The sequence below is a fragment of the Rhincodon typus genome, chromosome 19 (assembly GCF_021869965.1).
Source record: "Rhincodon typus isolate 14 chromosome 19, sRhiTyp1.1, whole genome shotgun sequence".
NCBI lineage: Eukaryota > Metazoa > Chordata > Chondrichthyes > Orectolobiformes > Rhincodontidae > Rhincodon > Rhincodon typus.
This window is the reverse complement of record NC_063350.1, coordinates 37,898,751-37,925,773: the sequence shown is the minus strand read 5'-3', so window position 1 is coordinate 37,925,773 and position 27,023 is coordinate 37,898,751. Positions and strand designations below refer to the sequence as shown.

Sequence of the window (27,023 nt, the reverse complement as noted above, 5' to 3'; positions counted from 1 at the left end):
GTTGGCAAGCTCATCTTGAATCCCACATAATCTAACTTATTTGACAAGGTTCCGCATGGTAGTCTAAGGCTATACTGAAGTTGAAGTAAACAACAGCTACCGCTCTGCCCTCATCAACCTTTTTGATTACTTCATTAAAATGTCAATCAAATCTGCAACACAACAGGTCTTTTTTTAGGTTTGCCAGTTACCAACTGTTTGCATTTTAAATAAAAAAAATTTCCTCATGACACTGTTGGATCTTTTGCCAATCACCATAAATTTGATTTCCTCTGGTTCATGACCTCTCTGCCAACGGAAAGCTTCTCTTTATTAAACTGTCTAGACTCCTGATTTTGAATCTTTGTATTTCAAAGTTAAAGAGATAGGTCAGTTACCATAGCTTTTTCACTGAAACCCTATGTTAAAAATATGGTAACTTGTATGCCAACTTGAGACAGATATTTACTAGCCAATCTATAATTCAAAGAATATCCTTAATAACAAATTGCATGATGTCTAAACATTGTCACTACTGCAAAGTATTGTTAATCTCAAATTTCAAAACAAAATCTATTAAAGTGTTGGGCTTTCATGATAAGAGTGCAGTTCTTTAAATCTCCCTATCTCATTGTGAAGATATTTGTGACTATTTACACACCTGAGCGAGGGCCTTTCTCAAATGTGACATCATGTGTGTAAAAGTAAGTAGATCCTGAGGTCTGCACATGGGCATATTTTCATCCCCTATGTCCATTGCAACTTTCTGGTGTGACAAAATGGAGGACATCCCACCAAGATCTCAGAAAGTAGTGCTGGAGCAGGCCTGAGGCGTAGTAATAACCCAAATACTGAATGAGGTTGTATGCACATATGTGTGCTGAGGTCTGCGAGAGCACGGCGAGCAGATGGAGGCGCCAGATGCCCTAGTTCGCACCTGCGCACTACTGCCGCCTGGCCAGTAGAGAAAGGGCGGGTGAGGAATAGCGCCCCTAGTGGTGGTTCGAGGGAGCCTCGTTTTCACACGCCCTGCTCTAATTCTCGCGAGGCTACAGCAAAGGGGACTTGTGCAACATGAACTATCCTTATTATTCCAGCCACCTGACCCCCTTTCATCACTGCTGGCAGAAGTGGGACAAATAGCAGGGGGCCATGAGCCCGAAGTTTGCGTGAATTGCCCTCAAAGTAATGCTCAACTCTGCTCTCTATTGGACAATAGTCCCTATGCAAATAAAGCGTATACGTCACTTCCGTTCTTTCTCGGACGCCATTTTGGCCAGGGAAGGCTCAGTGAATTATTGTCCGAAAGCAATTGAATCTCTTTACCCCTGTTTTTCCTGTCGTCCCTCCGGGGTTTGCGCCTCGAAAAGTTTTCGATCAGAAAAAAAGTTCGTTCAGTCGGTCGAAGTTTATTTTCGTTTTATTCCCGAAGCGGTTTTGTTCGGTGGCCTTCAGTTGTCTTTTTTTCCCCTCTCCTCCTCTTCCCCCCCTCCCCTCCTCCTATCCTCTCCCCTCCCCTCTCTCTGTATAAAGAGCTCCCTCTTTCAGTCAGCGCTGGAAGCACCGCCGCGGCCGCTGCTCGCTCGCTCGGGGTTTGATGTGAGGAGATTGAAGCGGCAGCAGGAGGAGGAGGCCCCTTTGTTTGCGGCTCGCCTGCCCGCTCCCTCCCTCGCGCTCTTCTCTCACTACTGCCGGTTCGGCCGAGCGACCGACCGGCTCGCGCTTAACTGATCAATTAAACCAAAATAAGAAAAGCAAAAGGAAAACAAAAAGGTGAGAGCGTTTCGATTTTTTTTTGTCAAAGTCTGTAACCGAGATCTTCTGTAAATAAGCATAATCCAAAAAATGCTGTTTGTATTTTGCCAGAAAAAGTGGGGAAACCCCCCTGCAGCAAATGTGTGTTACATGCGAGTATTCTCCTTTTATCTTTGTCCATGTATCAAGTGCCGATTGCTAAAGATGCATCGACCATAGGTACAGAGATCCATCTGCAACGATTGCTTTATCCTATTTGTTGCCTACTTGCATGATTTAAAAATACACGAAAGACCGGATTTTTTTTGCTGAATTTGACAAATCCGCAATTTAAGCGATATTGGTTACACTATCCCATCGTTTATAATTGTTGTCGATCATTTGTGTCCATTGTTCTTCAAAACTAGGTGCGGGTTCGGATATTAGTATAATTTACTATGTATCGATTTGATGCATATGTGATGGGTCAAGTCACCCAATCGATGTGAGTGTTACCTTTCCCATTCGCGAAATACAGTATTTACCTGTGTCTCGAGCTGAATGGATCGAGGCATTTTGGTTTTTTTGTTTGCAGAAGGTTTTTTTATGTTTAGCGGATTGTTTGATCCGCTGGTAAATTAGTTCTGATAATTTCAAGCCCCTTCGAAATCGTCGCGGTTTCGGATGTGTAAAATATAAAATAGCAATTGTCGCCGGCTATCCTGTGTGCCATCGGTCGTGAATCTGATCGAACATTTGTTTACACATTTGCTCAATACCTTTTCTAGTGCTCTATGGTCTTTAGACAGCATGCTCAACCAATCCAGACAGCAAGAAACGCCCTAGACAGAAGACGGGGTGGATGGAAACTGAGATTTAATTTATTTGTTAATTCACATAGTGATTCCATTCGATGATGATTCCGGATATTTTATGATGCAAATAATATTGGGGATGGGATAAGTTAAAATGATATTTTTAAAATGTGCACCTCTGGACCGGTTGCCGGCTGTGACGTTGCTGTAAAATGGCGCGAGTACTGCTCTATTGCAGACATGAATAGATTTAGGGATTCCCAGTTTTGTAATTGCTTAAGTAGAAATGTTTGGCACGTGCTCGTTGGAGAAATTTTGACCGGTCCCACTGTTATCAGGTCTTGTGTTGCAAATTACGACCCCGAAATGCAAGAAAATGCATTTAGAACTGTTTTGCATCAAATAAAATTGTTTAATAATCTTTCTACTTATTGTGTCTAAAAACGTGTTTTTTTAAAATAAAACTAAGTTGGAGTGATTCTTGATTTCTCACCCTTCAGCTAATGGCAAATCATTTTCCACTTCTTGCGTGCACAGCCGCCCCCACCCATGTTGTAGTGCAGCCATGCAAAGAATGAAAATCAATACTCGGTGCAGCAGGAGGCGCTCTTCGGAGGCTAGTTTTGAGGCTTCAGTTGCAGGATGAGGAGTTGTTAGTATAAAGAAATGCTCAATCAGAAAAATGCTGACGCTCCCAGTACAGCGCCACCTGTAGCTTAGGCTCCGAATGTGGTGCTTGAAGACTTTTGGGTCACATGCAAAACAGTAGCTGGCATAATAACCATGCGATGTAGTTGAATTATTTCACCAAATGCATGTCTCATTGGTATACCCCATACTACTGAAACCCAACTTCTTCGTAACTAAATGCATATAGTGACAGCTGGTGCAAAGAAAGAATGTTTGTGAAAAATGGTGGTAAGTACAACGTTGGTTATTATTTGGAAGGTGACTGCACTTGGAGTGCGCTGTCTTTGTAGCTAAAGGAATTGGTCCTGTTGATTCATCCTATCATCCAAGTAAAGCATCTATGACTTGTTAGAGGGTTTTGGTTGGATAGTTCAGAAGATGATTGAGCATAATTGGCTTAGTTGGGTATGGAGATTACTGTTCAGCAATAAATGGCTATATAGTGATCACCCATTTTTGTCCATCATGTCATTTTTCAGAAGGTTGTCTTTCCAATGGTGCAAGTTACTGAGATCAAGGTGACTCAGAAGTTGTTTGGCTGGCATCCTGTATCGTTCCCAATCAGCACAAAATATTTGGTCTTCAGCTGAATTTTCTTTAAAATGGGACCTGATACCTGAATAGCTCTTTTGCTTAGGCAAATCTAAACTGTGTAATCTTTTGGTTTATTTTCCTCGAGTTATAAACACTGTTTGAGTCGCACCTCAGGATTTGATGGCCAAGGAAGGTGTGTTCATAGAGTAGCCAGAGGTTGGTTTAATTGTGGAGCTGGAAGTCTTTTCAACATATCTCACCAATGGGCAGTGAGAAAAACAAAGATTCCTAGTCAACCATGTGAGGAAAAGTAAGTGGGATCTCTATCACTATGTGAAGACCCATATTACTTCATGATTATAAAAGTGCATGTTGCACAGAAATTCACCCCCTAAGTGACCTGTAACACAATATATAAATCCTTAAGCATAACAAAACTCAAATGTCTTTAATTTATTGTTTATAATTTTTAATTTTGTCCTACCATGGATGTAGATTTCAGTGGAGGCAGTGAAGGCGTAGAATTAGAACTTATTTAAGCCAAAAAAAAAACTTACCAGTCACAAGATCAAGGAACATGATGCACTTACTTTTCTTTTCATAACTCTCTTTAAAATGATTCCAAAATACGTTTGAGATGCTTCATGAAATCAAAAACAAACATGGAGGATAGTAAAATGTATAGTATGCAGGGTAGTTTGATCTTAATGGGATAATAGGTCAGCACAACATCGTGGGCCGAAGGGCCTGTACTGTGCTGTACTCTTCTATGTTTCAAGTCAACAGTGCCAAGATTTTGGATTAAATCTTGGGTGCGTGCTATTAATACAGCTAATTGGTTGGCTTTTGCCTCCACTGAAGTTTTGTTTTCAGTAGTAGTGCTCATGATGCTTTGTAACTTATTTTACTCCTTATGCATAAATGCATTGATCTTGGTGTTTCACTTACTATAGTAGAACGTGTAGAGGAAATTGTTCTGAAAAGATACAAAAGAAGATGCAACAGTAATGTGGTGAAGTGGATTGGGGTCTTTATTGGATTTGAAAATTATTGTGCACTTGCACAACATTCATCTTGTAAAATATTTTGTCTTTTTTTAAAGCATAATGTGAAATGGGCTTCGTACGTTTTTAGTTCTTTTGAAGTTTTTTTTTCACAGCATTTATTGCAAGTAACTTGACTCGAATTTCATAACTAAATCAGGCCTTATTGACATGCTTTTATGGCAGGAACTGATGGGAAATTAGTGAATTCATTACCTCCCTGTGTTGACCAGCTATGGTTGAAATTGTTTTCATTGCTCTACCTGGTGGAAAATAGGTAAATTGGCTCACATTTGTGGTCAAACCTGAGACATTTCTGGTTTGACCAACTCTCTCATTCTGTTTTATCAGCTGAACCATTGGGGTTGCTGAAGAACTAACTCTTAACTTCCATGTCAGGATTGCCTTTAACCATTGCAATTACCTGGAGCGGCCAAAATCCATTATTTTGCATTCAGATTGCAACTTCTCTTAGCAAAAAACGTTATTCTGGGCTTGGATGCGTTTTTACTGCTTTGATATCTTTATGCAGTGACCAGTTTTAAGTATGAAATTATTCACTTATTCTTCATTTTTAACTGTTTTGAATAATGAAAATATTTTTGTTTTCTTAATTTTAGGGGGATGTATATTTAAAAATTGGGATATGGTTGAAACTCAACAGGAAAGGTGACTTTTTTTAAAAAGTTGAGTCCAACGGTTTAGTATTGACTTGATGCTACTATTGATGTGATCAGGTTGACTTAATATTTTCAAGTAGCAGATGTGTTTATAGCCTCATCAGGGAAATTTCAGTTGAGAACTCATCGTTAATACTCCAATATTTAGTGAAAATACTTTTTTAAAAATTTTGTTCTTTTAAACCTAAACTTTAAATTTGTTTGGCATCATGTTCCTTGATCTTGTGACTGGTAAGTTTTTTTTTTGGCTTAAATAAGTTCTAATTATCACCTCCTGTTCAGATAATTAAGTGTACATTAATTGCAGAACGTTTCATTGCAAGGTTTGAATATTAACTTTTTAGGCAATTCTAGGTCACAACAACTTCACTAAAAGACTCTGATTATTAGATTTTGTAACTCATTTTAATATTGCATGGTTAGTGCATCAAAAAATGATGCATGCTATCAAAATGCAGTTGTGCCTTCTCTTATAACAGAGTAAAATTACAGTATTCGAGTAAGAGTGGAGAATTCTTAAAGTATAAGATCTGATGCATAATGGAAATATTTGTCTACATATATATGCATGTGTTCATTCTGTTGGTAAGGAAACAGTTTGTGTATGACTGGTCCAGAAAATCAAATCATCAAAATCTTAAGTAATTGCATGTGATATTTTGTAAACTTGAGGCAGGTTTCTTGTTGTAAATACTTCTAGAATTGCTCTGATTCATTACATCAGTTGTATTGTTCACAGAAGACCAATTCATTCAGCATCTTAAATTTACATTTCAAGTTCTTGGACATAATATTTCACCAAGTCCAGCAAGTTAAATGCATCATAAAAATTGTATTGGCTCCTGAATGCTCATGGTTTAATTAATGAAAAAAATTGAAAGCTCCAGAAATTAGAACAAGATTGCTTTATAAAGAGGAAATCTGCAGTTTGTATTGGTTTACTGCCTTTCTAAATTACCCATTGGAAGAGTTGAATATTTGAAACTTGGGAGTCATTCATTTATAACACTCATCTGTTTGCTAGAAGATAGGAAAATTTTTTAAATTACCAGTTAAAAACTACTCGAAGTAGTTGTTGCAGTGTTGTATATTGTATCGGGCACTGCATAGTTTGCAGTCTCCTATAATTGAGATCTTTTTCTTAATTAGTGCGATCCTGTGCTATAGAAATTCGCATTGTAGGGAAATGGCTATAGAAAATCACTATACTGTACTGTAGATAGATTGTGTTATCCAAACAGTGTCCACTATTCATCAATCATGTTAAGCCAATTCATGTTAACGAAACATACGTTATAGTAGAAATACCTGTACATTTCAAATACCAGATGAAATTTTCTTGGCTTGTAAATGTCAGTGTCCAAACATATTCGGCATTATGTCTTAGTATACCTACTTTAAAATTACATGCACATACATGGTGGCATGCCTACAGGTTTTGCCCAAACTTAAATGTGAAAGTCCATTGATTCAAGGCATGTGGTTAATGTTTTCATTCTGAGGGAATGCAAACATACATCAATGACCTTAAGCATAATGATTTGTAGTAATCAAATTATTGGTCACTGAAAGAAAGTTATCATATAGAATGCAGTGACAGCTTACATTTACATTGCAGGTTTCTACTGTTGGAACTGAAGTCCCTGTATTATAAAGTTAATCTCATCTAGTATAGCAGTGTGGGTTTTCGTTTTCCTGAATGCTCTAGTTAAGGGTGAGAAAAATTTGGGCAAAATTCCTGTTATGGATCATTTTCTGATAAATTCTCTTGGTGTTTGTCTCTGTAAGCGTAAGAATTTGGTGAGATTGTGCTTTGCTAATGCTCCTGCTCTTGATCATTATGCATTGACTGCATAATGACTGTTGATATGGGAAGACTAGCACATTTGTAATTCACCTGTGGCAGAATCCTTGACATATCTGACCATGCTCAAGAGTAACAGTCTTGCAAGGTTCCTTTAATTTCTCTATGATTATGCTTTTGGAGCAGTTAAATATAAGTTAAAGTTCACTTCAATCTCTGTTCAGACCATGAAGAAATGGAAGGAACTTGTAGGAACTTCACGAGTTGGATGTGTAATGAGGGGAGATTCAAACAGTAGGAAATAAAGTATGTTAAAAAGACATTGGCAACGTATTGCAAATTTGTCTTATTTTTAAAAAAAAGTTTACAAAATTATCTAAAGAAACTGGCAGGAGAGGTTAATAGCAATAGAATGGGCTAACAAGCTTAGTATGCTGTTTATATTGAATTGAATCGAATCTATTATAGCGCCATTGCATTAAGTAAGGGTGTATTTTGGAAATGTATTAGCATATGGAGCAGAAATTTGAGCAAAATTTATTATTGCTTTCTAACCCAGATTGCAACTTGAATTGTCTACGGTGGGAATGGGACCAGCAGGGGAAAAGATGATTAAAATTTCAAATGTAATACAGCAGCTCTGTCTGGAAATATGGATTAACATGCTCATATTCTCAAAACCCTTCAACCTTTTTTTAAAATAGTACAGTGGAAAGGTGGTGTGGTTGGTAATGTCATTGGACTAACAAGTCCAAGCTAATCCTAACATGAGTTCAGATCCCACCGCAGTAACTGGCATAATTTATTTTCCAAATTTACCACTGCACCTAAAGCTCATTTCACGAATGGTGACTGTGCCAACTATCATTGATATGTTATAAAAAACCAACCTGGTTCACTTTAGGTTCACTAATTTCCTTTTTAGGGAAATAAATTTAACATTTTTCTCTAGTCTGGCCTGCATGTGACTCCCAAATCCCCTGCATTGTCATTGATTCTTAATGGTTGTTTGAAATGGTTTAGCAAGACATTCAATTCTAGGACATTGTGGATCTGCAATAATTGCAGGTCTTGCCAGTGGCACCTATATTTCATGAGTTTTTTAGAAAGCTGATTTAATTCAAATTCTGATATACTGGCTTTTAAAATGTTGGTCATGAATTGATAAGTTCTGACGAAGTCCGTATATTGTAGCAAATTATGGTTGCGATGCCCTATGTTGAAAGCTCCGTTTTGTCTCATTGATGTAGGCAGTCATTGTGTGTTCTGGATATTTTGTTGAGGAAGTTTTCATTTAGCCCGAGAAATGACAAGGTAATTTCAATATGTGATTTATTGTTCTGCTTGCCTGTACATGTTAGTTCTCTTGTGAAAGTAGTTAGAAAATAAAATTGGCCTTTCTTTTAAAATTTGGCATTGTCTCAAGACTGATTTTTTTTTTGAAACAGACTTGCAGAGTAGGGAAATGATAGAAGGAAAAATCTAAACTAATGTGAACGAATAGCAAACTGAATGGTGAAACATGTCCCAATTATTAGATGGGCTCATTTTAAATTGTATTTCCAGTCACTGGGAAAAATATGGAAGGTATTGAGTATCAAAAATACCAAGTCCTGTGAAAGTAGTTAGTTAGGTCATACAACATGGAACAGTCCCATTGGCCCAATTCGTCCATACCAACCAGGTTTTATAAACCAAACTAGTCCCATTTTCCTCCATGTGGCCTATATCCTGGGAAACCTTTCCTATTCAAGTACCTGTCCAAATGTCTTTTAAATGTTGTAATTGTACTGGCCTCTGGCAGCTAGTGCCAAATATGCACCTCCCTCTATGGGGTAAAAAGTTACCACTCGGGTCTCTTTTCTTTTCCCTAAATCTTTCCCCTCTCACCTTTTAAACCTATGCCTTCTAACTTTGGATTCATTTACTTTGGAGAAAAGACTTGACAATTCTATGCCCATCATGATTTCATAAATCTTGTAAGGTCAAGCTTCAGCCTCCTCTGCTCCAGGGAAAACTGTCTGTCCAACCTTTTCATATAACTCAAACCCTCCACTGTTGGTAACATCCTTGTAAGTCTTTTTTGCACCCTTCGCAGTTTAATGACATCATTCCTATAGAAGGGTCACTAGAATCGTGCGCAATACTCCAAATGTGTGTCTTGTACAACCATAACATGGCGTCCCAACTCTTGCACTCAGTGCTCTGACGGTTAAAGGCAAGCGTGCCGTACACTGCCTTCACCAGCAGTCTACCCATGACGCCACTTTCAAGGAACAATGGACCTGCGTCCTTAGATGTCTCTGTTGATAACTCTCCCCAGGGCCCTACCATTTACTTTGTAAGTCTTGCCTTTGTTCTCTTACCAAAATGTAACATTTTGCATTTATCTAAATTAAACTCCATCTGCCATTCCTCAACCCACTGTTAACAATGTTGCATTTCAGACTTGGAGGCTGTACTTTATCCTGGCAGCATAGATTCTTCTTTATATTTGAAAAATAAGGGTGCCATTATTAGCTGATTGTGTGCTGCCCAATGATCAGAAATCTGACTTGGCCATCACATCCCATCATCAGTGTTTTCACTGGGTTGTTGACCTGAGCAATGTGATAAAATGAGACAAAAATCTCACCTGTGTGCTTCCAAACACACTTTTTTTTGTGGGGGAGTGGGAGCAAGGAGAAAGGTTTTTTTGTCATTTGTGGTTTGATTTGATTGTGGATTACTCAGTAGAGCTGATTTATCTATTTGTACTCTTTACATTTTACTCATCGTGTTGTAAAGCAAAGCCTGGTGTATAGACAAAATGATTAACCTAAAGTGCAACAGTTACATGCCTAATTTGAGAGTGGATATATAGATAGCTACTTTAATCTATATAAAAGGAAGCAATTTTCAATTGTCTCTACACCTGAAAATTCTTCTCCTAGAAGGCAATGTATAAATTGGTAAGGCTACACAGCTTTGTTTTTCTGCAACCTCAGACTGCTTATTACCTGAAATGAGAATGTTATAATATACTGTTAGTTTTTACTCCAACCCTTCTGCATATGAGGCTAATTTGAGATGGTTGTTCTGGCCTTTTTAAATTTTTTTTTATATATACAAGCAAATAGAAAAGAAAGCTTTATGCATTGCTTTGTTGTGAATCCGATGAATCATCTAGAAAATACGCAGTACTGCTTTCTGTGCAGTTTGGAAAGTTCTAGGTATAATTTAACATCCAATATTACACTTACTTAGTTTCTTGGCTAAGGATCTCAACAGTAAAAAAATTATCATGTATAAAGCACAAAAAGGAAATATTAACTGTGCATAAATTAAGATTGGCTTGCATACACAGTAGGAAATTCAAGTTTTATGCACATTTATAAATGGTAAATTATGGGGCAGCTTTAAAGTTTTAAGACTTTATTCTACTTTGTAATCTAAGTACATGCACCTAACTGAAAAAAAACTTGTAGCTAGATTTGTTCATTTTGGTGTCTGCTGTTATTATAAGGTTTGAATCTTGATCAGTTTATGACGTTTTTGAACAAATTAAAATTGAAATGCATGACAGGATTATTGCAGAATTGGAAAGAAATTAGTTAAATTGAAATATTCCATCAGTTTTGTTTTGTAAGAATGGAAACATTTATATTGTTATCCCTTTGATGGGGAATCTGCTCCTTTTTATTCCCCAACAAATTGGTTACAAATCGTTTTAGCATGCAATTATCATGCTTCAGTTTTTAAAAAATCACTTGCTAGAAAACCAATCATGAGTCATCAGACGCGTAGCACAGCTAACTTTTTTAACTAGAAGAACCGGGGTGAAGGGTGCTGCCTAGTACAAAAAGGAAGATAAAGCAGTTGGAGTTTCTTCATCCTGGTGTTGAGTGAGTGAAACTTGAGCCCGATGATTGTTTGTTTGCTGTTTTGTTTCCTTTTAGGAGTGAAATTTGTAGAGTCCTCACATTCTTGAAGAGCAATTGGTTGGTTAACCAATTTGCTTATTCACTGGATGCGGCTTTTGAAAGATGATAAGTACAGGGAGGGAGAGGGAAGAAGCCTTTCGGGTTCTGTTAATGAGGCCATTTTTCCTTTCTGCTCTGCCAGACAAGTTATTGAAATATGGTCCATTTCTCAAACTGTCTCTTCTTGATTTGATTTTCATTGTCTTCTTCCAACCGGAACATTCCGCAGCGCAGGCAACTTTGAATCTCCCAATGTGGGAACCTGTTGTGCAAGTGTAAATTCAAACGATGCAAGTTTCTTGGCACTTAGTTTTCTGGTTTCACTGTCTTCGAATGAACTGGTAATGTCAGTGTAGCTATACTGGTACATTCCGTATGGGTTCCCTGCACTTGCCTCAAGTTGGTGGACAGGTGATCGCAGCAGCCACTTCAGATCAGAAAAATCACTTTAGTCCACTAAGGTCTTGTTATTCACATCAGATTATAGAAACTAAATATCAACCGTCCTGTGTTTTACCGTAATTATAACAGTATTAATGGTATAGAAAGAATGGAAATAAATATTGGAAGTCTGTGAAACAATTTCTTGTGCATATAATTCTAAATAGGTAGGGTCCATACATTGTGCAAATATACTCTGCATAAATGAGCAACTCTATGAAGATCAGCAAGGTTGTGATTATAATTTCTGTTACAACATCCAAAATGTGGAATGAAGTTTCTTTGAAGTCCATCACTCATCTGTCTGATTACTTTGAAAAATTGAGTTAGAACAATCCATTTCAGCAATTAGTTAGTGATGTGGAATTTTGAGATTTATCTTGGGATAACTTGTGCTTGTAGACGAAGATTTGGTAATTTCAGCAGCTGTTAGTTATGGTAAAGGAAGGTTGCTCTTTCATATTTTTACATGGTTAATTATGTTTTTCTTGCTTGTACACTAAATTGATTTAGTGTGCCATTTGTAAGTCTTTTGTGATCAATTTAGGTACAGCATACTAGGCTGCAAATAGTGAATTAGAGTGGGACCTGTGCAGAAGAGGGAGGATGTAGATTACAAAATATGTTGATGTCACAGGAATTCTGAGTATAACCTACTAAATTATTGAGCAGCAAACATCATGAGAGGCAAGGCCATGGAGGATTCCTTAAGGAAAGGAAAATATTTTTGACATTTAAGGAGTTATTAGCTGAGAGTTAATCTCTGTCGGTAAGGGTGGAACAATAGATTAAGTGTCACAATTTGTGACTTTAGTTTAACATGATAATAGTGGTTGGCGAAGGGATCAATGAGGATTGTAACAGTTTAATAAGTCCTCACTTAAAGTTGTGGTTGCAATCGTGAACATCATGACTTTGTGAGTCTGTGTTAAAAATGGGGTTAGGTTCTGTTTGGACATGTCCAGCTTTGGACATTCTATAAATTCAGATGATGTAGTGCTGAAACAAGGTGCAAAACAATCTATCAGCACTTCTGAAGACCAAAATCTCAACTTCACCAAATGACTCAATTTTTGATGCTGGTTTGATAACATGCTTATTTCAGTGAGATAAGCACTACAGAAGTACAAAATTTCACCCTCACCAAATGAAGGATACATGAGATTGAATTAATAATATGCACTCACTATAGTGTATGTTTTATTTGGACCCAGGCTTCATCTAGTGGTAGAAGTTGGCCAGTGCAAGTACTTTGTTAGCTTGTCCCAAGACTACTTTCACTGACTAATTCCTACCAGTAGATGGAGTCCTAGGACTTACAGCATGGAAACAGACCCTTCAGTCCAACTAGTCCATAGCGAACATGTTCCCTAACTAAATTTGTCCCACTTGCCTGTGTTTAGCCCATATCCCTCCAAATGTTTTCTATTCATTGTACTTATCCAAATGTCTTTTAAATGTTGTAACTGTACCAGTCTCCTCCACTTCCTCTGGCAGTTCATTCGTCACATGAACCATTCTGTGTGTAAAAGGGTGGCTTCTCATGCCCTTTTTTTAAAACTTTCTTCTCTCACCTTTAAAAAGTATGCCCCCTAGTTTGGAACTCCCCCATCCTAGGGAAAAGACCTTTTGCTATTGACCTTTTCTTTTGTGTCTCATGATTTTCTAAACCTCAATAAGATCACCCCTTAACCTCCTGTGTTCGAGTGAAAAAAGTCCCAGCCTATTTCTATAACTCTCAACCTCCGTACCTGGCAACATCACGGTAAATCTTTTCTGAAACCTCTCCAATTTAATAATATCCTTCCCGTAGCAGGGCAACCAGGACTACACACAGTACTCCTGAAGTGGCCTCGCCAACATCTTGTACAACCTCAACGTTACGTCCCAATTCTCTACTCAAGGCTCTTAGTAATCAAGACAAGCGTGCTAAATGCAGCTTTAACCACCCTTAAAATGTAGAAATGGGCAAAGCTAGCAGCCAAGACAAGACCCCCAAGTTGGAAGATGAAAGAGAATGTGAGGCAAGACTTAGAGAGCAAGATATGGGGATGGGCATGGTGAGCTTGGAAAACAAAGCCAAAAACCATGGGCAGTAGCAGTGGGCAGGGAGATGAGATTTAGAGTACTGAGGTGTGGGTGAAAAGCCACGTCAGCATGCATATCAGTCTGTAAACTGAAGTCTTGAATTTTGCAAACAATTAAAGTAAATAATAACATTAAACAGTCATTGAGATGTACAGCACGGAAACAGACGCTTCAGTCCAACTTACCCAGACATCCTAAATTAATCTAGTCCCATTTGGCTGATATCCCCCTTAACCCTTCCTATTCATATACCCATCCAGGGGAGGCAATGGCTTAGTGGTATTATCGCTGGACTGTTAATCCAGAAACCTAGAAAATGTTCTGGGGACCTGGATTCGAATCTTGCCACGGCACATGGTGGAATTTGAATTCAATAAAATATCTGGAATTAAGAATCTAATAATGACTCCCCTTTCAAGGAACTATGAGCCTGCACTGCAAGATCTCTTTGCTCAGCAACACTCCCCAGGACCTTACCGTTAAGTGTATAAGTCCTGCCTTGATTTGCCTTTCCAAAATGCAGCACCTCACATTTATCTAAATTAAACTCCATCTGCCACTCCTTGGCCTATTGGTTCATCTGAACAAGATCCCGTTGTGCTCTGAGGTAGCTGCCTTTGCTGTCCACTATACTTCCAATTTTGGTGTCATCTGCAAACTTGCGAACCACGCCTTCGATGTTCACATCAAATCATTTATATAAATTATGGAGAGCAGGTGACCCAGCACCAATCCTTGTGGCACATCACTGGTCACAGGCTTCCAGTCTGAAAAGCAACCCTCTACCACTACCCTCTATCTTCTATCTTAAAGTTAGTTCTGTCTCCAAATGGCTAGTTTTCCCTGTATTCCATGTGATCTAATCTTGCTAACCAGTCTTACCACAAGGAACTTTTTCGAGTGCTTTACTGAAATCCATATAGATCATGTCCACTGCTCTGCCCTAATCAATCCTCTTTGTTACTACTTCAGAAAACTCCATGAAGTTAGTGAGACACTATCTCCTGCACACACAGCCTTGCTGGCTATCCATCATTAGTCCTTACCTTTCCAAATTCGTGTAAATCCTGTCCCTCAGGATTCATCCCCCAGTGTCAGGCTTCACTAGTCTATAGTTCCTTGGTTTTTTCCTTACCACCTTTCTTAAATAGTGGCACCATGTTAGCCAATATTTATACTGATGCTACATTAATAATGTCAAAACAAAGTAGCATTGTGAATCCATATATGTGGGGGACTTAAAATTGTGAGGGATATGTCGACAGTGGGATGAAGTGATGCGCTGTACGAGGCTCAGCATGTAAATATGACAGGGTGAGTGGCAAACAATCTGGTTTGGCCTGACAGTTGGCAGGAACAAGTAAAAGTGATGAGAGGCGGTTTCTTGCAGTAGTAAAAGGCAATCAGTCGTTTTGATTTTTTTTTTGCTAGAAGAATTTGCAGTTCATTTAAGACTGGATGGTTGTTATTAGTAGTGAGCATTGTGTCTGTGCAAGCTGACATCTTCTCTGTGGATGTCACCAAGGACTAGTACTAGAGAGGAAGAGGCCACAAAGGATGGTTCTTAACAAAAGTTGACTTTTAAGATAGTACAATTCAAATATTTGAATGGATTATTTCAGAAGTCTTTGACTGACTGTTTTTGGACTTGTGTTATCTAATATTTAATAGTGTATTCTGCAGAAAGAGTTCACTTGTCCCATCCGTTCTGGTAGCATTTTTCTTGAAAACATGTTACTTGATCTAATCATTTATCCAGTTTTCAAATAGTTATCTTTTACAAGGCCGTGGTGTTGTAGAAGTTTATAAGACTTTTCCCCAGTGTAGGGGAGTCCAAAACTAGAGGGCATAGGTTTAAGGTAAGAGGAAAAAGATTTAAAAGGGACTTGGGGCAAATTTTTCGACACAGAGGAGTGCAATGTGTGAGTGCGTGTATGGAATGAGGTACCAGAGTGAGTGGTGGAGGCATTTAAAAGGCATCTGGATGGGTATATGAATAGGAAGGGTTTAGAGGGATATGGGCCAAATGCTGGTAAACAGGACTAGATTAACTTAGGGTATCTTGTCAGCATGGACAAGTTGGACCAAGAGTCTGTACGTGCTGTACGGCTGTACGGCTCTATGACTCTAGTATTCCTTCTGTATTAGTTGAGTATTGAGGAAATTATTGTGGTTTGGTCTGGATAACTCTATAAACCAGTGTCCTAAGTAGGCAAATGGTCCCACTTGTTTTGAGATGCCATGGCATCAAAAGCTGCATGTTGTGGGGTGAGGGGTAGTGATTTTTTTTCCATTTGGATGGTCGACACACAGAACTGAAAGTAGGTGGAAGCCAAGCTATTGTGCTTCACATTATACCTCCATACTATTTGCTTTGCCTCTCTGCGGCACATTAATTGTTTACTATGGCTCTTTTTTGCCCATAGATTATTCTAGCCACCACATGTGACCTTGCTTTAATGACAAAAAACATAATTTTTGATTGTGATGACTCTTAAGTGTGCAGCAAATACATAAAATGTGATGTGAATAAAAGTAAACTTCCTTGCTATTTGCACTGTACCTAACAATTTTAAGCCCCCATTTATTATTCTGTAGTAGAATTCCAGTATTAATGCCAAATTTTGTATTTTGCCCAAAAGGAAATTTGCATCCCGAATATAGTTCTACCCTCCTTGCAGCAATGTGAATGGAAGTGACGGGGCAGTAAGTGAAATGGCCATTTTAAGCTGTCCCTCAAAACAATAGAAAAAAAAAACTGCATAAGTTAAAAGTCTCTTGTGGGAGAGGGCTACTTTTTGAAGATGGCATGTAAGTTTGGCTACACAATGGTACACTACAATCAAAGTAGTCCGTAAGTATTTTAACATTTTTTTTTGGAATTCAAATTTCGGCTTTCACTTTCAATTAAACCTTGTTATTATGGTCTGATGCAGTGATTTGTAACCACAAAGACTATTTCAACCAAATCTTTCTATTCAAACGACCACACATGAATACAGGAAGGCTGTACTTGAGTATGCTTGGAGTATCAGGCAATATAGTTCAGACTGAGAATGTTTGTTTGTTTTTCAAGAAAAATGAATGCTGTCAACTTTTTAAATAGAAGCAAAGTGGAGGGTAGAACTTATTTTTTGAAATACTGTTGTTCTGTAATCTTGGTTGATTTACAAAAGGTTTCAGGTACTATGTAAATGCTTGAGAAAGAATGGCTCATGTATAATATTGAAAGCTCGAGAATTAGAAGTTAATTAGTGGTTGATTGTATACCTTTGTTCCATACTGGAAGTTTTTAAACTTTAGTGCTGGTTCAGTGATAGACATTGGATGTTGACTGGGTTACCAGTATACCAAATTAAACTGTTTTTTTCTTTAGATGTATATTTGTATGTGATTAATAATAGGTTAGAAGGAAAATGTGGTTTTTTTGGGTGTTAGTAAATACTGACAGTAGTTTTGGGTACCATATTTGGATACATTTGGTTCTGATTTTGTACAACAATTCTAACACATGAGCAGTTATACTGGTACATCTAAGTTTGCATGCCTATGTATGCATTTTCTGTCTCGCAAGTAGCTATTTGCAGGTCCAAATCCAACTTGACATTTTTATACTGGTAAGTATCAGCATAAATCTAAATTGGCTTAATTTTGTGATCTGCCTTTAGGAGGATGTTTGTTTATGGCATGCAATTTTCGGAGTCTGCTTTTGTTTGTAATAAGTGGATCACCTTCTATGATAAATTAGGCTTAAATTTGTCTTAATAAACAGGACTTCCACAATATGCGTTGCAGATATAGTCATGGTTATACTGCACGGAAACAGATGCTTGGGTCAAACTTGTTCCTTCAGACCAGATATCCTAAATTAATCTAGACCCATTTGCATTTGATCCATGTCCCTTTTAAACCCTTCCTGTTCATGTACCCATCCAGATGCTTTTTGAATGTTGTAATTGTACCAGCCTCCTCCCCTTGTGGCAGTTCGGTCCATACACGCAGCACCCTCTGCGTGGAAAAGTTGCCCCTCCGGTCCCTTTTCAAATCTTTCTCTCTCACCTTAAATTTATGCTGTGTAGTTTTGGACTTCTACTTGGGCAGAAGACCTTGGCTATTCACTCTATCCCATGCCCCTTATGATTTTATAAACCTCTAAGGTCACCCCTCAGGCTCCAACTCTCCAGGGAAAAAGCCCAACCTATTCAACCGCCCTACGGCTCAAACCCTCAAATCCTGGCAACATCTTTTTGTAAATCTTTTCTGAACCCTTCAAAGTTTAACAACGCCTCTCCTATAGCAGGGAAACTAGAATTGAATGCAGTATTCTAACAATGCCCTGTACTGGTCCAGTGTGACATCCCAACTCCTATACTCAATGCACTGACCAATAAAAGTGAGCGTGCCAAATGCAGCCTTCACCACCTCCGACTCCACTTTCAAGTAAAGTTACAAATTGGCTGGAAAGACTGTCTTGGCTCGCATGTTTTTAACTTTTGCCATGAACTGCTGAAATAGGATATAATTTATGGAGGATTGTAAATGAACATTGCTAGCTGTCAATTTTGTCCACTCTTAAGCATGATTTAATTGTACTGAAGTTGACTCTCGCGCTCGCTCTCTCTCACACCTGTGAAGTCGGGTCCTGAGTCCAGCCGTAATAATAGGGCAACGGAACATGCTGGAAATATTTTAGTCAGGTAGCATCTGTTAATAGAAAAAGTTACTATTTCACGTCCTTGATCTTTCCTGCATGTTGTCAGTGTCATCGCAATAAAGGCCAGCATGTACTTTTCCCTAATTGCTTTCTGTATCTGCATGAATGCTTCTGTGTTCCTTGTATGAGTATAATCAACATTTGAGCAACATTTAGACTCAAACTTTTCTTGTTAAAATATTCTGCTTTCTAACTCTGAGGTGAATAACCACTTTATATTCTATCTGACTTATCGTCTCTCTGAAGCCTCTAAACTCGGCTTATGATCTCACAAAGATTTTGTATTGTTTAGAAAATTTGGATCAGTTACATTTTTGTCTAAGCTATGAGGTCCCAGCGCTGATCCTAAAGATGATCCCAAAGTTAAAGCCTTCTTGCTTAAAAATGCCTTGCTAACATTCAAACCTTAACTCGATTAAACCTTTGTTATTTTTCATGTGAGCCATTTGTTTGCAGCATACCTTTTGGAAGTTGTGCATGTTTCATGTTTCATGCTTCACATTTCACATACTGATTCCTTTTTACCTATCCACTAGCTAGATCTTCAGATTAAACCCTTTTATAAATTTGTCGTACACAGCATACCTTTTTATTGCAGATGTGCCCCATCTGCACTGTCAAGGCTTTGTGGCAGATTCTCCCCCTGCAACAGAAGTTTTCCAACAGCTTCTCCTTGAGTGATGTCCTGGATTTATTTTTTTTTTACCAAATGGTTACATATGAAAGCTATATTGTAAGGATGCATGCACCACATAAAATTTGTATTAGGACTCAAATTCTCTGGAAGCATAATTCATTCAGCTGTAATTTGAGTGTTTGAGCTTTTGTGTATTCGTGAATCAGAATCCGTTGTATACATTTTATTCTCTAGATCAGCTCTTAAATACCTAAAAACTCAGATCATGAAGATTGGGTACCAATGCCATGTCACACAGGCTAGATATTTAACTTGGCATGTATAATATGCTAAATCCCAGGGAGGCTTGCCACAAACAGCTCTTTGAAAAGAGTAGAACAATTTTTTTGGATGTGTAAAAATTACCTTTGTATTAGTCCAGCACATTGTTAAAGGCAATAGACATGTCTCTCATTAATTTCACTTGCATGTAATTTGTTGGTTGTTGATCAGTGTCCTCTCTCAGACAGTAACTGATTTGTTACGGAATCCTCTAATTTCACAAGTGTTTAAAGCATTGTTAACCTTTAAAAGGTTGTAAGTTTATTTTTTTAAAAAAATTGTTTTTCTCTTGCATAGGTCATCTTTTAGTTGATAGTATTAGTCAAAAATTGTACTTTATTTCCTACAGAAATCCCCTCATCAGCAAACTGTTAAACCTGGGGACAGAAGTTCAGGTGAGATGTTATATTTGAGGTTGCAAAGTTTTAAGCATTAACTTCAGACTATATTTGATTGTCTCCTTGTGTGTGATCTCCATGCATGCTGACTCTCTGATAGGTACCCTATATTTCTTTATAAGACTTCTATATTTCTAGCAGCCAAATGTCTTTTCATTGGATTCAATTTCTGCACTGGTGTGGTTACGTTGGAGGCCTGTCTTTCTTAGCAACGTCTCCCTTCACCTTAGGCATTCACTCTTGGGTTAAATCACCACTAGTTCCTGGTAGTGAGAGAGCAGTCCTGTGGTCTTTTAGGACTATGATGACTTTACCCACCTTTTCAGAAGCACCTTAGAGTCTCTTGACTTTGCCCAAATTGTACATGAAGCACAATTACATCATGTCGACAGCTACTCTACTCTACTAGGCGTTATATTTGAACTTGTTCCCCCACATGTTTTCGAGCAAAGGAAACTGATCGGAGGTGACTAATTTCTGCCTTCACTCCACACACACACACACACTCTGATTTTACTGTTCAGGGAAGGTTAATTTCGAACTAGAGGCTTGTAGCATTTGTTAAGACAGAAAATGTATAATTTCTAAACATGGATTTCTCCAAAATTTATAATGCTTTTCCTATTCAGTAATTTGCTTGTTTTATGGTTGGTCTTAGTCAAGTTTGCCCTTCCCTCCACGTACGTGAATGTTAAGTACTATTCTTTGTACTGGGCAGAGACTGAGGTTGTGTAACTTGTGCCACGTGCTCTTTAATTGACACATTTCATGGTGCTGTCACTAACTTATCTTTTTAGAATGTATTGACAAATAAGACAACAGCACTAAGAACTGCTGTTTCAAAATCTCCTAAATTCACAATTTGAACAAAATAAACTAAGAAATGCGGAATTTAAATATAAATAGAATTAATTTTCTGATCTTTGGAGTGGGGCTTGACTCCCAACAAATGTGGGTTTATTGTGGTGACTTTATGGCTGCAGATGTGCTCCAAGGGAAACTCAACAGGATATGGTGAATTCTTTGTAATATATGCTCTATAGAGAGGGGGGTAGGGAAATAAAGCAATCATCAAAATTAAAGAGATGGACAGATTCATACTATTGAATGTATCTATCTGTTTTTTATTTGTTATATTTTAATTTCACGGTCTTATCCTTGACTTTTTTTTATTTTAAAGCCCAGAAATTGTTTGGAGGAGTTTGTTTTTGTTTTTACTTTTGCCATTTAAATCAGGAGCAGCACCAGGCATACCTGAAAATGGGGTGTCAACCTGGTGAAGGCACCAAACAGGACTACTTGCATGCCAAACAGCATAAGCCGCAAGTGATAGAGCTAAGCAATCCCACAACCAAGAGGTCAGGTCTAAGCTCTGCTGTCTTGCCACATCCAGTTGTGAATTGTGGTGGACAATTAAACAGATCACTGGAGGAGGAGGCTTCACAAATATCTCCGTCCTCGATGGAAGAGCCCAGCATGTTAGTGCAAAAGATGAGGCTGAAGCTTCCGCAACCAGTCTTCAGCCGGAAGTGCCAAGTGGATGGTCGATCTCCGCCTCCTCCAGTGGTCCCCAGCATTACAGATGTCAAGTCTCCAGCCAACTGTCTTCATTCCATGTGATATCAACAGACGGCTGGCGACACTGGATACTGCAAAGGCTATGGGCCCACTAGCAATTTGCCAATGGTACTGAAGACTTGTGCTCCAGAACTTGCCACAACCCTCGCCAAGGTGTTCCAGTACTGTTGCAATTGTGGCATCTACCTGACTATGTGGGAAAACTGCCCAGGTATGCCCTGTACATAAAGCAGGAGAAATTCAAACCAACCAATTACTGCCCCACCAATCTGCTCTTGATCATCGGTGATGGAAGGTGTCATCAGTATTTCTGTCAAACAGCATCTGCTCAGCAATAACCTGCTTTGTGACATCAGGGCCGCTCAGTGCCTGCCTTCATTTACAGCCTTGGTTCGAACATGAACAAAAACTGAATTCCAGAGGTGAGGTAAGAGTGACAGCCCATGACATCAAGGCTGCACTTGACCGCATGTGGCATTGAGGAGTCCTAGCAGAACTGGAGTAATATGGGTATTGGTGCAAACTCTCTGGTGTTGGAATCATACCTGGTATATAGGAAGATAATTGTGGTTGTCGGAGGTCTGTCATGTCAGCTTCAGGACATCCCTGCAGGCATCCCTCAGGGTAGTGACCTAGGGCTGACCATATTCATCTGCTTCACCAATTACCTTATGGTGGAGGGAAGTTCACTGCGCACTGATCAGCACCATTTGCGACCCCTCAGATACTGAAGCAGCCCATGTTCAAATGTAAAAAGATCTGAATAATATCCAGGCTTGGGCTGACAAGTGGCAAGTAACATACACACCATACATATGCCAGGTTATGACCATAACCAATAAGAGACAAGCTAACCACCACCCCTTGACATTCAATGGTGTTACCGTCACTGACTATCTCCCCACTATCAACGTGTTGGCGTTTTATTGACTAGAAACTCAACTGGACTCACCACATAAACATGTTGGCTACAAGTGCAGGTCAGAATACTGTGGCCAGTAACTCGCCTACTGACTCCTCAAAGCCTGTCCACCATCTAAAAGACACAGGTCAGGAGTGTGATGGAATACTTCGCACTTTGCCTGTTGGGTGCAGCTCCAGCAATACTCAAGAAGCTTGGCACCATCCAGGACAAAGCAGCCTGCTTGATTGGCTCCACAAGCATCCATTCCCTCACCACCGATGCTCAGCAACAGCAGCGTGTGCTAGCTACAAGAGACACTGCAGAAATTCACCACCACAGATCCCCAGACAGCGGCTTCCAGACCACAAGGCAGCAGATTGGGAATGCCACAGTGTTCAAGATCCAACCATCACCACCACCACCAACCCACCCCCTCCCCCGCCACTTGCCATCCTGACGTCAAAATATACCAATGTTCTTTCACTGTCACTAGGTCAAAATCCTGGAATTCCCTCTGTTATGGCGTTGTGGGTCAATTCATAGCAGGTGGACTGCAGTGGTTCAAGAGGGTAGCTCACCACCACCTTGAGGGCAACTAGGGACCAGCAATAACATGCATTTAATTCTTGGCTAGTTTCTAAGTTTTCCTGAGTTTGTTTCTCTCTCATTCTGTTATCAAGAAGCTGCAAATTTGAGGGTGATGCATGAGGTTCTGTCTGGTCACCACTTGAATTGTGATGTTTGGTTTGCAAAGACAGCATTATTGTTGAAAGGGTACATGTAAACCTAAAGCATGGAGCAAGGAAAACCTATTTGGCCTACAGGATCCCACCTCCTTAATCTGAGTGAAAATTTAGCATAAATATTCTTTCATTCCAAAATATAATCAAAGAAAACTCCAGAATATTCATTCATATATCTCCAACACTGAAATTAACAGTAACATTGGGAACCTTTGCTTCCTGTGGACCTTTTGCCTTTCAGATTGCAGATAATCCTATGGTTGCCAGTCTAAGTACCAGATACTTAACCATTATTTTCTTTTGAATCACTTGTTTGAAAGCGTAAACTACATGATCAGATTCTCACGTTACTGGACACTGTTGCAAGTCACTTATGATGTGTAGCAGGGCGGTGAAGACTTCTGACATTTCATGAGAAAGATGTTGGCCTCTGTTGAGCAATTCATCACAGCATTGCAGTTCTGTTGGAAAACATTGTCATGTAATTGAATTACAGGCATGAGATTGTCATCACTGTAGTCGCGATCTTTCAGATGTACCAGAAAAATGCTTCCTCCTTATTGAAATCCACAAGACCACCATGTATTTAGGTTGTCTGGCTTTTTGCCCTGCACACTTCCAACTTTACTCGGTTTGCAAGTGAGCTGAACTGATCTAATTTGACATGTGCAATTCATGAGTACTTGAATCAGTTTACTCCTAAAATTGAAGACTGCTGATGATAGGTTAGGAAAACTGAAGCAGTGCAAAAAAATTCATGTGCAAATTACCTGTTATTTTTAACAACAGTTTTTTTTTTTCCACTTTTTCTAATGCTCAATTACATCATAACATACAAATGATGTTGAAAATACTGTAACCCTTTTGTTCCAACAGAAACTATGTACCAGCTTCCTGTCAACAACCTTGCAAATCTAAGAAAGGCTCGTAAAACAGTTAAAAAGATCCTTACAGATATTGGTTTGGATTATTGTAAAGATCATATAGAGGTAAGCAGAAATTCATAGAGAAAAGACTGGATTCTAGTCTATCATACACCTTGTAAAATTCGCTTTTGCTAGGTCTGAAAGTTTTTCAAAGACAATGAGCAATTTTTGTGGCCCAAGTCATCAATGCACTTGAATGATATGGTTTCCAACGTGTCGTCTTATGCAGCAGCCTTAAAGCTTCACTGACACCGGGATAATTTTGCAAGGAATTTTCACCATTTGGATATTACAAAGCTGCCTTTTTGGATTCTCCTCTCTGACCTTGGATGGGGTGGTGGTGGTGGAAATTTAGCTTGATCTGCCTATGGATTTACTTAGGTTGTCTTTGGTATGTGCCAGAAATTCACAGTCTGAAATTTTGTATGTAACTGATTAGGATTCTAATATTTTCACTTGCTGGAAATCCGTGAGTGAGTTCCAGCCGAGCTCTGATTAAAATTATGCCTGGCACAAAGGAAGATGGTTGTAGTTGCTGGTCAATCATCTCAGCTCCAGGACAGATCTGCAGGAGTTAAGTCAGGTATTTTAGATCAACCTGTTCAGAGATATCCTGAAACACTTCTGGAGCAGGTGGGCCTTGAACCCAGGTGAACTCCCTGGGTTATGCCCTAGTCCCAACTATCTTCACCTGCGTCCTAGAGTTGAGTGGGGATTTTTATTGATTGTACGATGTTTGGCACTGTTCGTGACTTCTTGAATGCTGAAGTAAAGATGCTGAAATCCAGCAGTACCTAGACTATATCTGTGCTTGGGCTGACATGTAGCAAGTCACGTTTGTGCCAGGCAATGACCATCTCCCAACAAGAGAATGCAAGTATCGCTCTTTGACATTCAATGGCTTTATCATTACTGAATTCATCAAGGGGGTTACCATTGACCAGAATGGACCCGGAGCACACAAAATCCTGTGCTCTTGCAATCGATCAGAAGCTAGGATTCTTACAGTGCTAACTCACTACCTGACTCCCCAGGGACTGTCTGCCATCTACAGGGCACAAGTCAGGAATGTGATGGAATACTCCCCACTGGCCTGGATGCACGCAATTCCAACAGCACTGAAGTTCAAATCCGTCTGGATAAAGCAGTCTGCTCGATTGTCACCACTTCCACAAAGTCCATCCATCATCACTGCTCAGTAGCAGTGTTGCTGGGTCGGAATTGTACAGCTCTTATCACTACCAGCATTGTGGGTCTGCCTAAATTAAGTTCAGACTTCAGTTCAAGAAGGCTGCTCACTGCCACCACCTTGATAGCAGCTAGGTATGGGCAATAAATGTTGACCCAGACCGTGAGACCTGAAGTAATAAATAAGCTGTTGGGAGCTGAGACAGGAACAATGATCAGTCATTTGTGGAGTGAGGTAGGGTCATGACAGGTTCCTATTGGAGCAGCTTAGTCCACAGAAGCATTGAGGCTCTTGAGTGGCCAAGTATGGGGGAGGGTTATGGGGCACAACAAATTGGGATTGAGAGGTAAGAGAAGAATTAACAACAAAGAAGAGCAAGAAAAAGAATAGTGAAGATGTGAGGGGGAGAATGGAGGCTGAAAACGTCAAGGAAGTTGGATTGTTGAGGTCTTGGGTGATTGAAAACAAATGTTTTGGTCCATTGTCTTGGGGGTAATAGAAGCAAACAAAAGGAAAACTAATATTTTTACACGTTCGAGGTGAACTGGCTGCAATTACACGAGCTGTAATTAAATGATATCTTGTCATTATGAAACCAGACCTTTTCAGTCACTGGCCACTCACCCATGCATTTATTTACCTGAGGGGTGCACCTCATTTGCTAATTTGTGATATTCTTGTGTAATGTAATTATAGAGTAAATTTGTATCTTGATGCTGAACAGAGTTGAGGCTTATCTTGAGCTGTTTCTTACTGATGTTTGTCCTAAATTTCAACCTGCTGCCTTGTCAGCAAATTTTGTACTCCATCCTGTATCATGAACCTGTTCTGGTGTGCAATATCTTACTTTCATTGTCATCTGTTAATTCTAGCCTATGTAAAGACTGGTGTAGTTGCATTTGAAATTCAAGACTATATCTTCCATTCATAACTCCTAGTTTTTCTAGATTTGGCAAAAGTACTTCTCCTTTTTAAAAAAAGTTTAAAAACTATCTTCAAAATAATTTTCCTTAGTCAGTTTGAGGAGAGTGTCATTTGTGCAAGCTAGTCTGGTCAGTTTACCTTTTTTCTCTCAAAATTTGTTTGTGCAAATTTAACCTGAACCAACTATATCACAGGAAAAGTGACAAGATTGTATAAATAACTTATTTTGGTGTTTGGCAAAAATACTCAAACCTCATCATTTGAGAGCAGCAGTATAAGCTTTTCGACTCACTGCTTCTCAGCAAGAGTTGAATGAGGATAAACTGATGTGCAGTGCATGTTTCTTTCTCGCCCTCAATTTGCGAGGGAGCTGAATTAAGGTCTGACAATTTTGTGCTAAATATTTCAAATTTATTAATTTTATACTTTTTAAGCATGGAATATTTTCAATGATTTTGGGTAGCTGCCAAATCAAACCCAGCTTTCATTTTTAATGTCCTGAGCTAAAAATAAATGGTTTTAAACTTGTTCATTGCTAATTTGTTTGCACATTCTTCAAGAAATTTATTGACTACTCTGCAGTCTAAACTCTTAAGCTAATACTGCACCAAATGAAGTTTATTGACAAAAAAACACTTGCATTCAGATGAGTACCTTAATTGCCACAATGCCTGTCTAAATACAGGCATCATAGTTAAACAAGCAAGTCATCTCATTCTAGAGAAAGCTACATAAAGCTGTCTAAGTGACCTGGAAATAAAAATATAATTTTGTCAACAGTCTGACCCTTGGTCTTGTACGTGGCAATTAAAGTAATTGGAAACTTTTCTCCTGCATTGAATGGGCACTTTTACATCTGACAGGCTCTATTATTCAAGGAAGAACTGTATGTGCCATTCTGCTACAGTTAACCAATTCC

At 38.9% G+C, this 27,023-nt stretch overlaps 1 protein-coding gene across 4 annotated transcripts in view; it reads left to right on the top strand.

Annotated features, from left to right (window-relative positions):
* The window catches only part of adnpb (activity-dependent neuroprotector homeobox b), a 56,731-nt gene that overhangs the window by 15,956 nt on the left and 13,752 nt on the right, over window positions 1–27,023 (top strand). The window contains exons 1-3 of one of the 4 annotated variants that reach the window (XM_048608621.1): window positions 1,422–1,752; window positions 19,792–19,837; window positions 23,942–24,054. In XM_048608621.1, the coding sequence (XP_048464578.1) occupies window positions 23,947–24,054 (108 nt within the window). In that variant the 5' untranslated portion in view covers window positions 1,422–1,752; window positions 19,792–19,837; window positions 23,942–23,946. Of the gene's footprint in view, window positions 1–1,421; window positions 1,753–16,412; window positions 16,625–19,791; window positions 19,838–23,941; window positions 24,055–27,023 lie in introns of those variants that run through there. The other 3 variants (XM_048608622.1, XM_048608620.1, XM_020512921.2) reach the window with 3 other exon arrangements.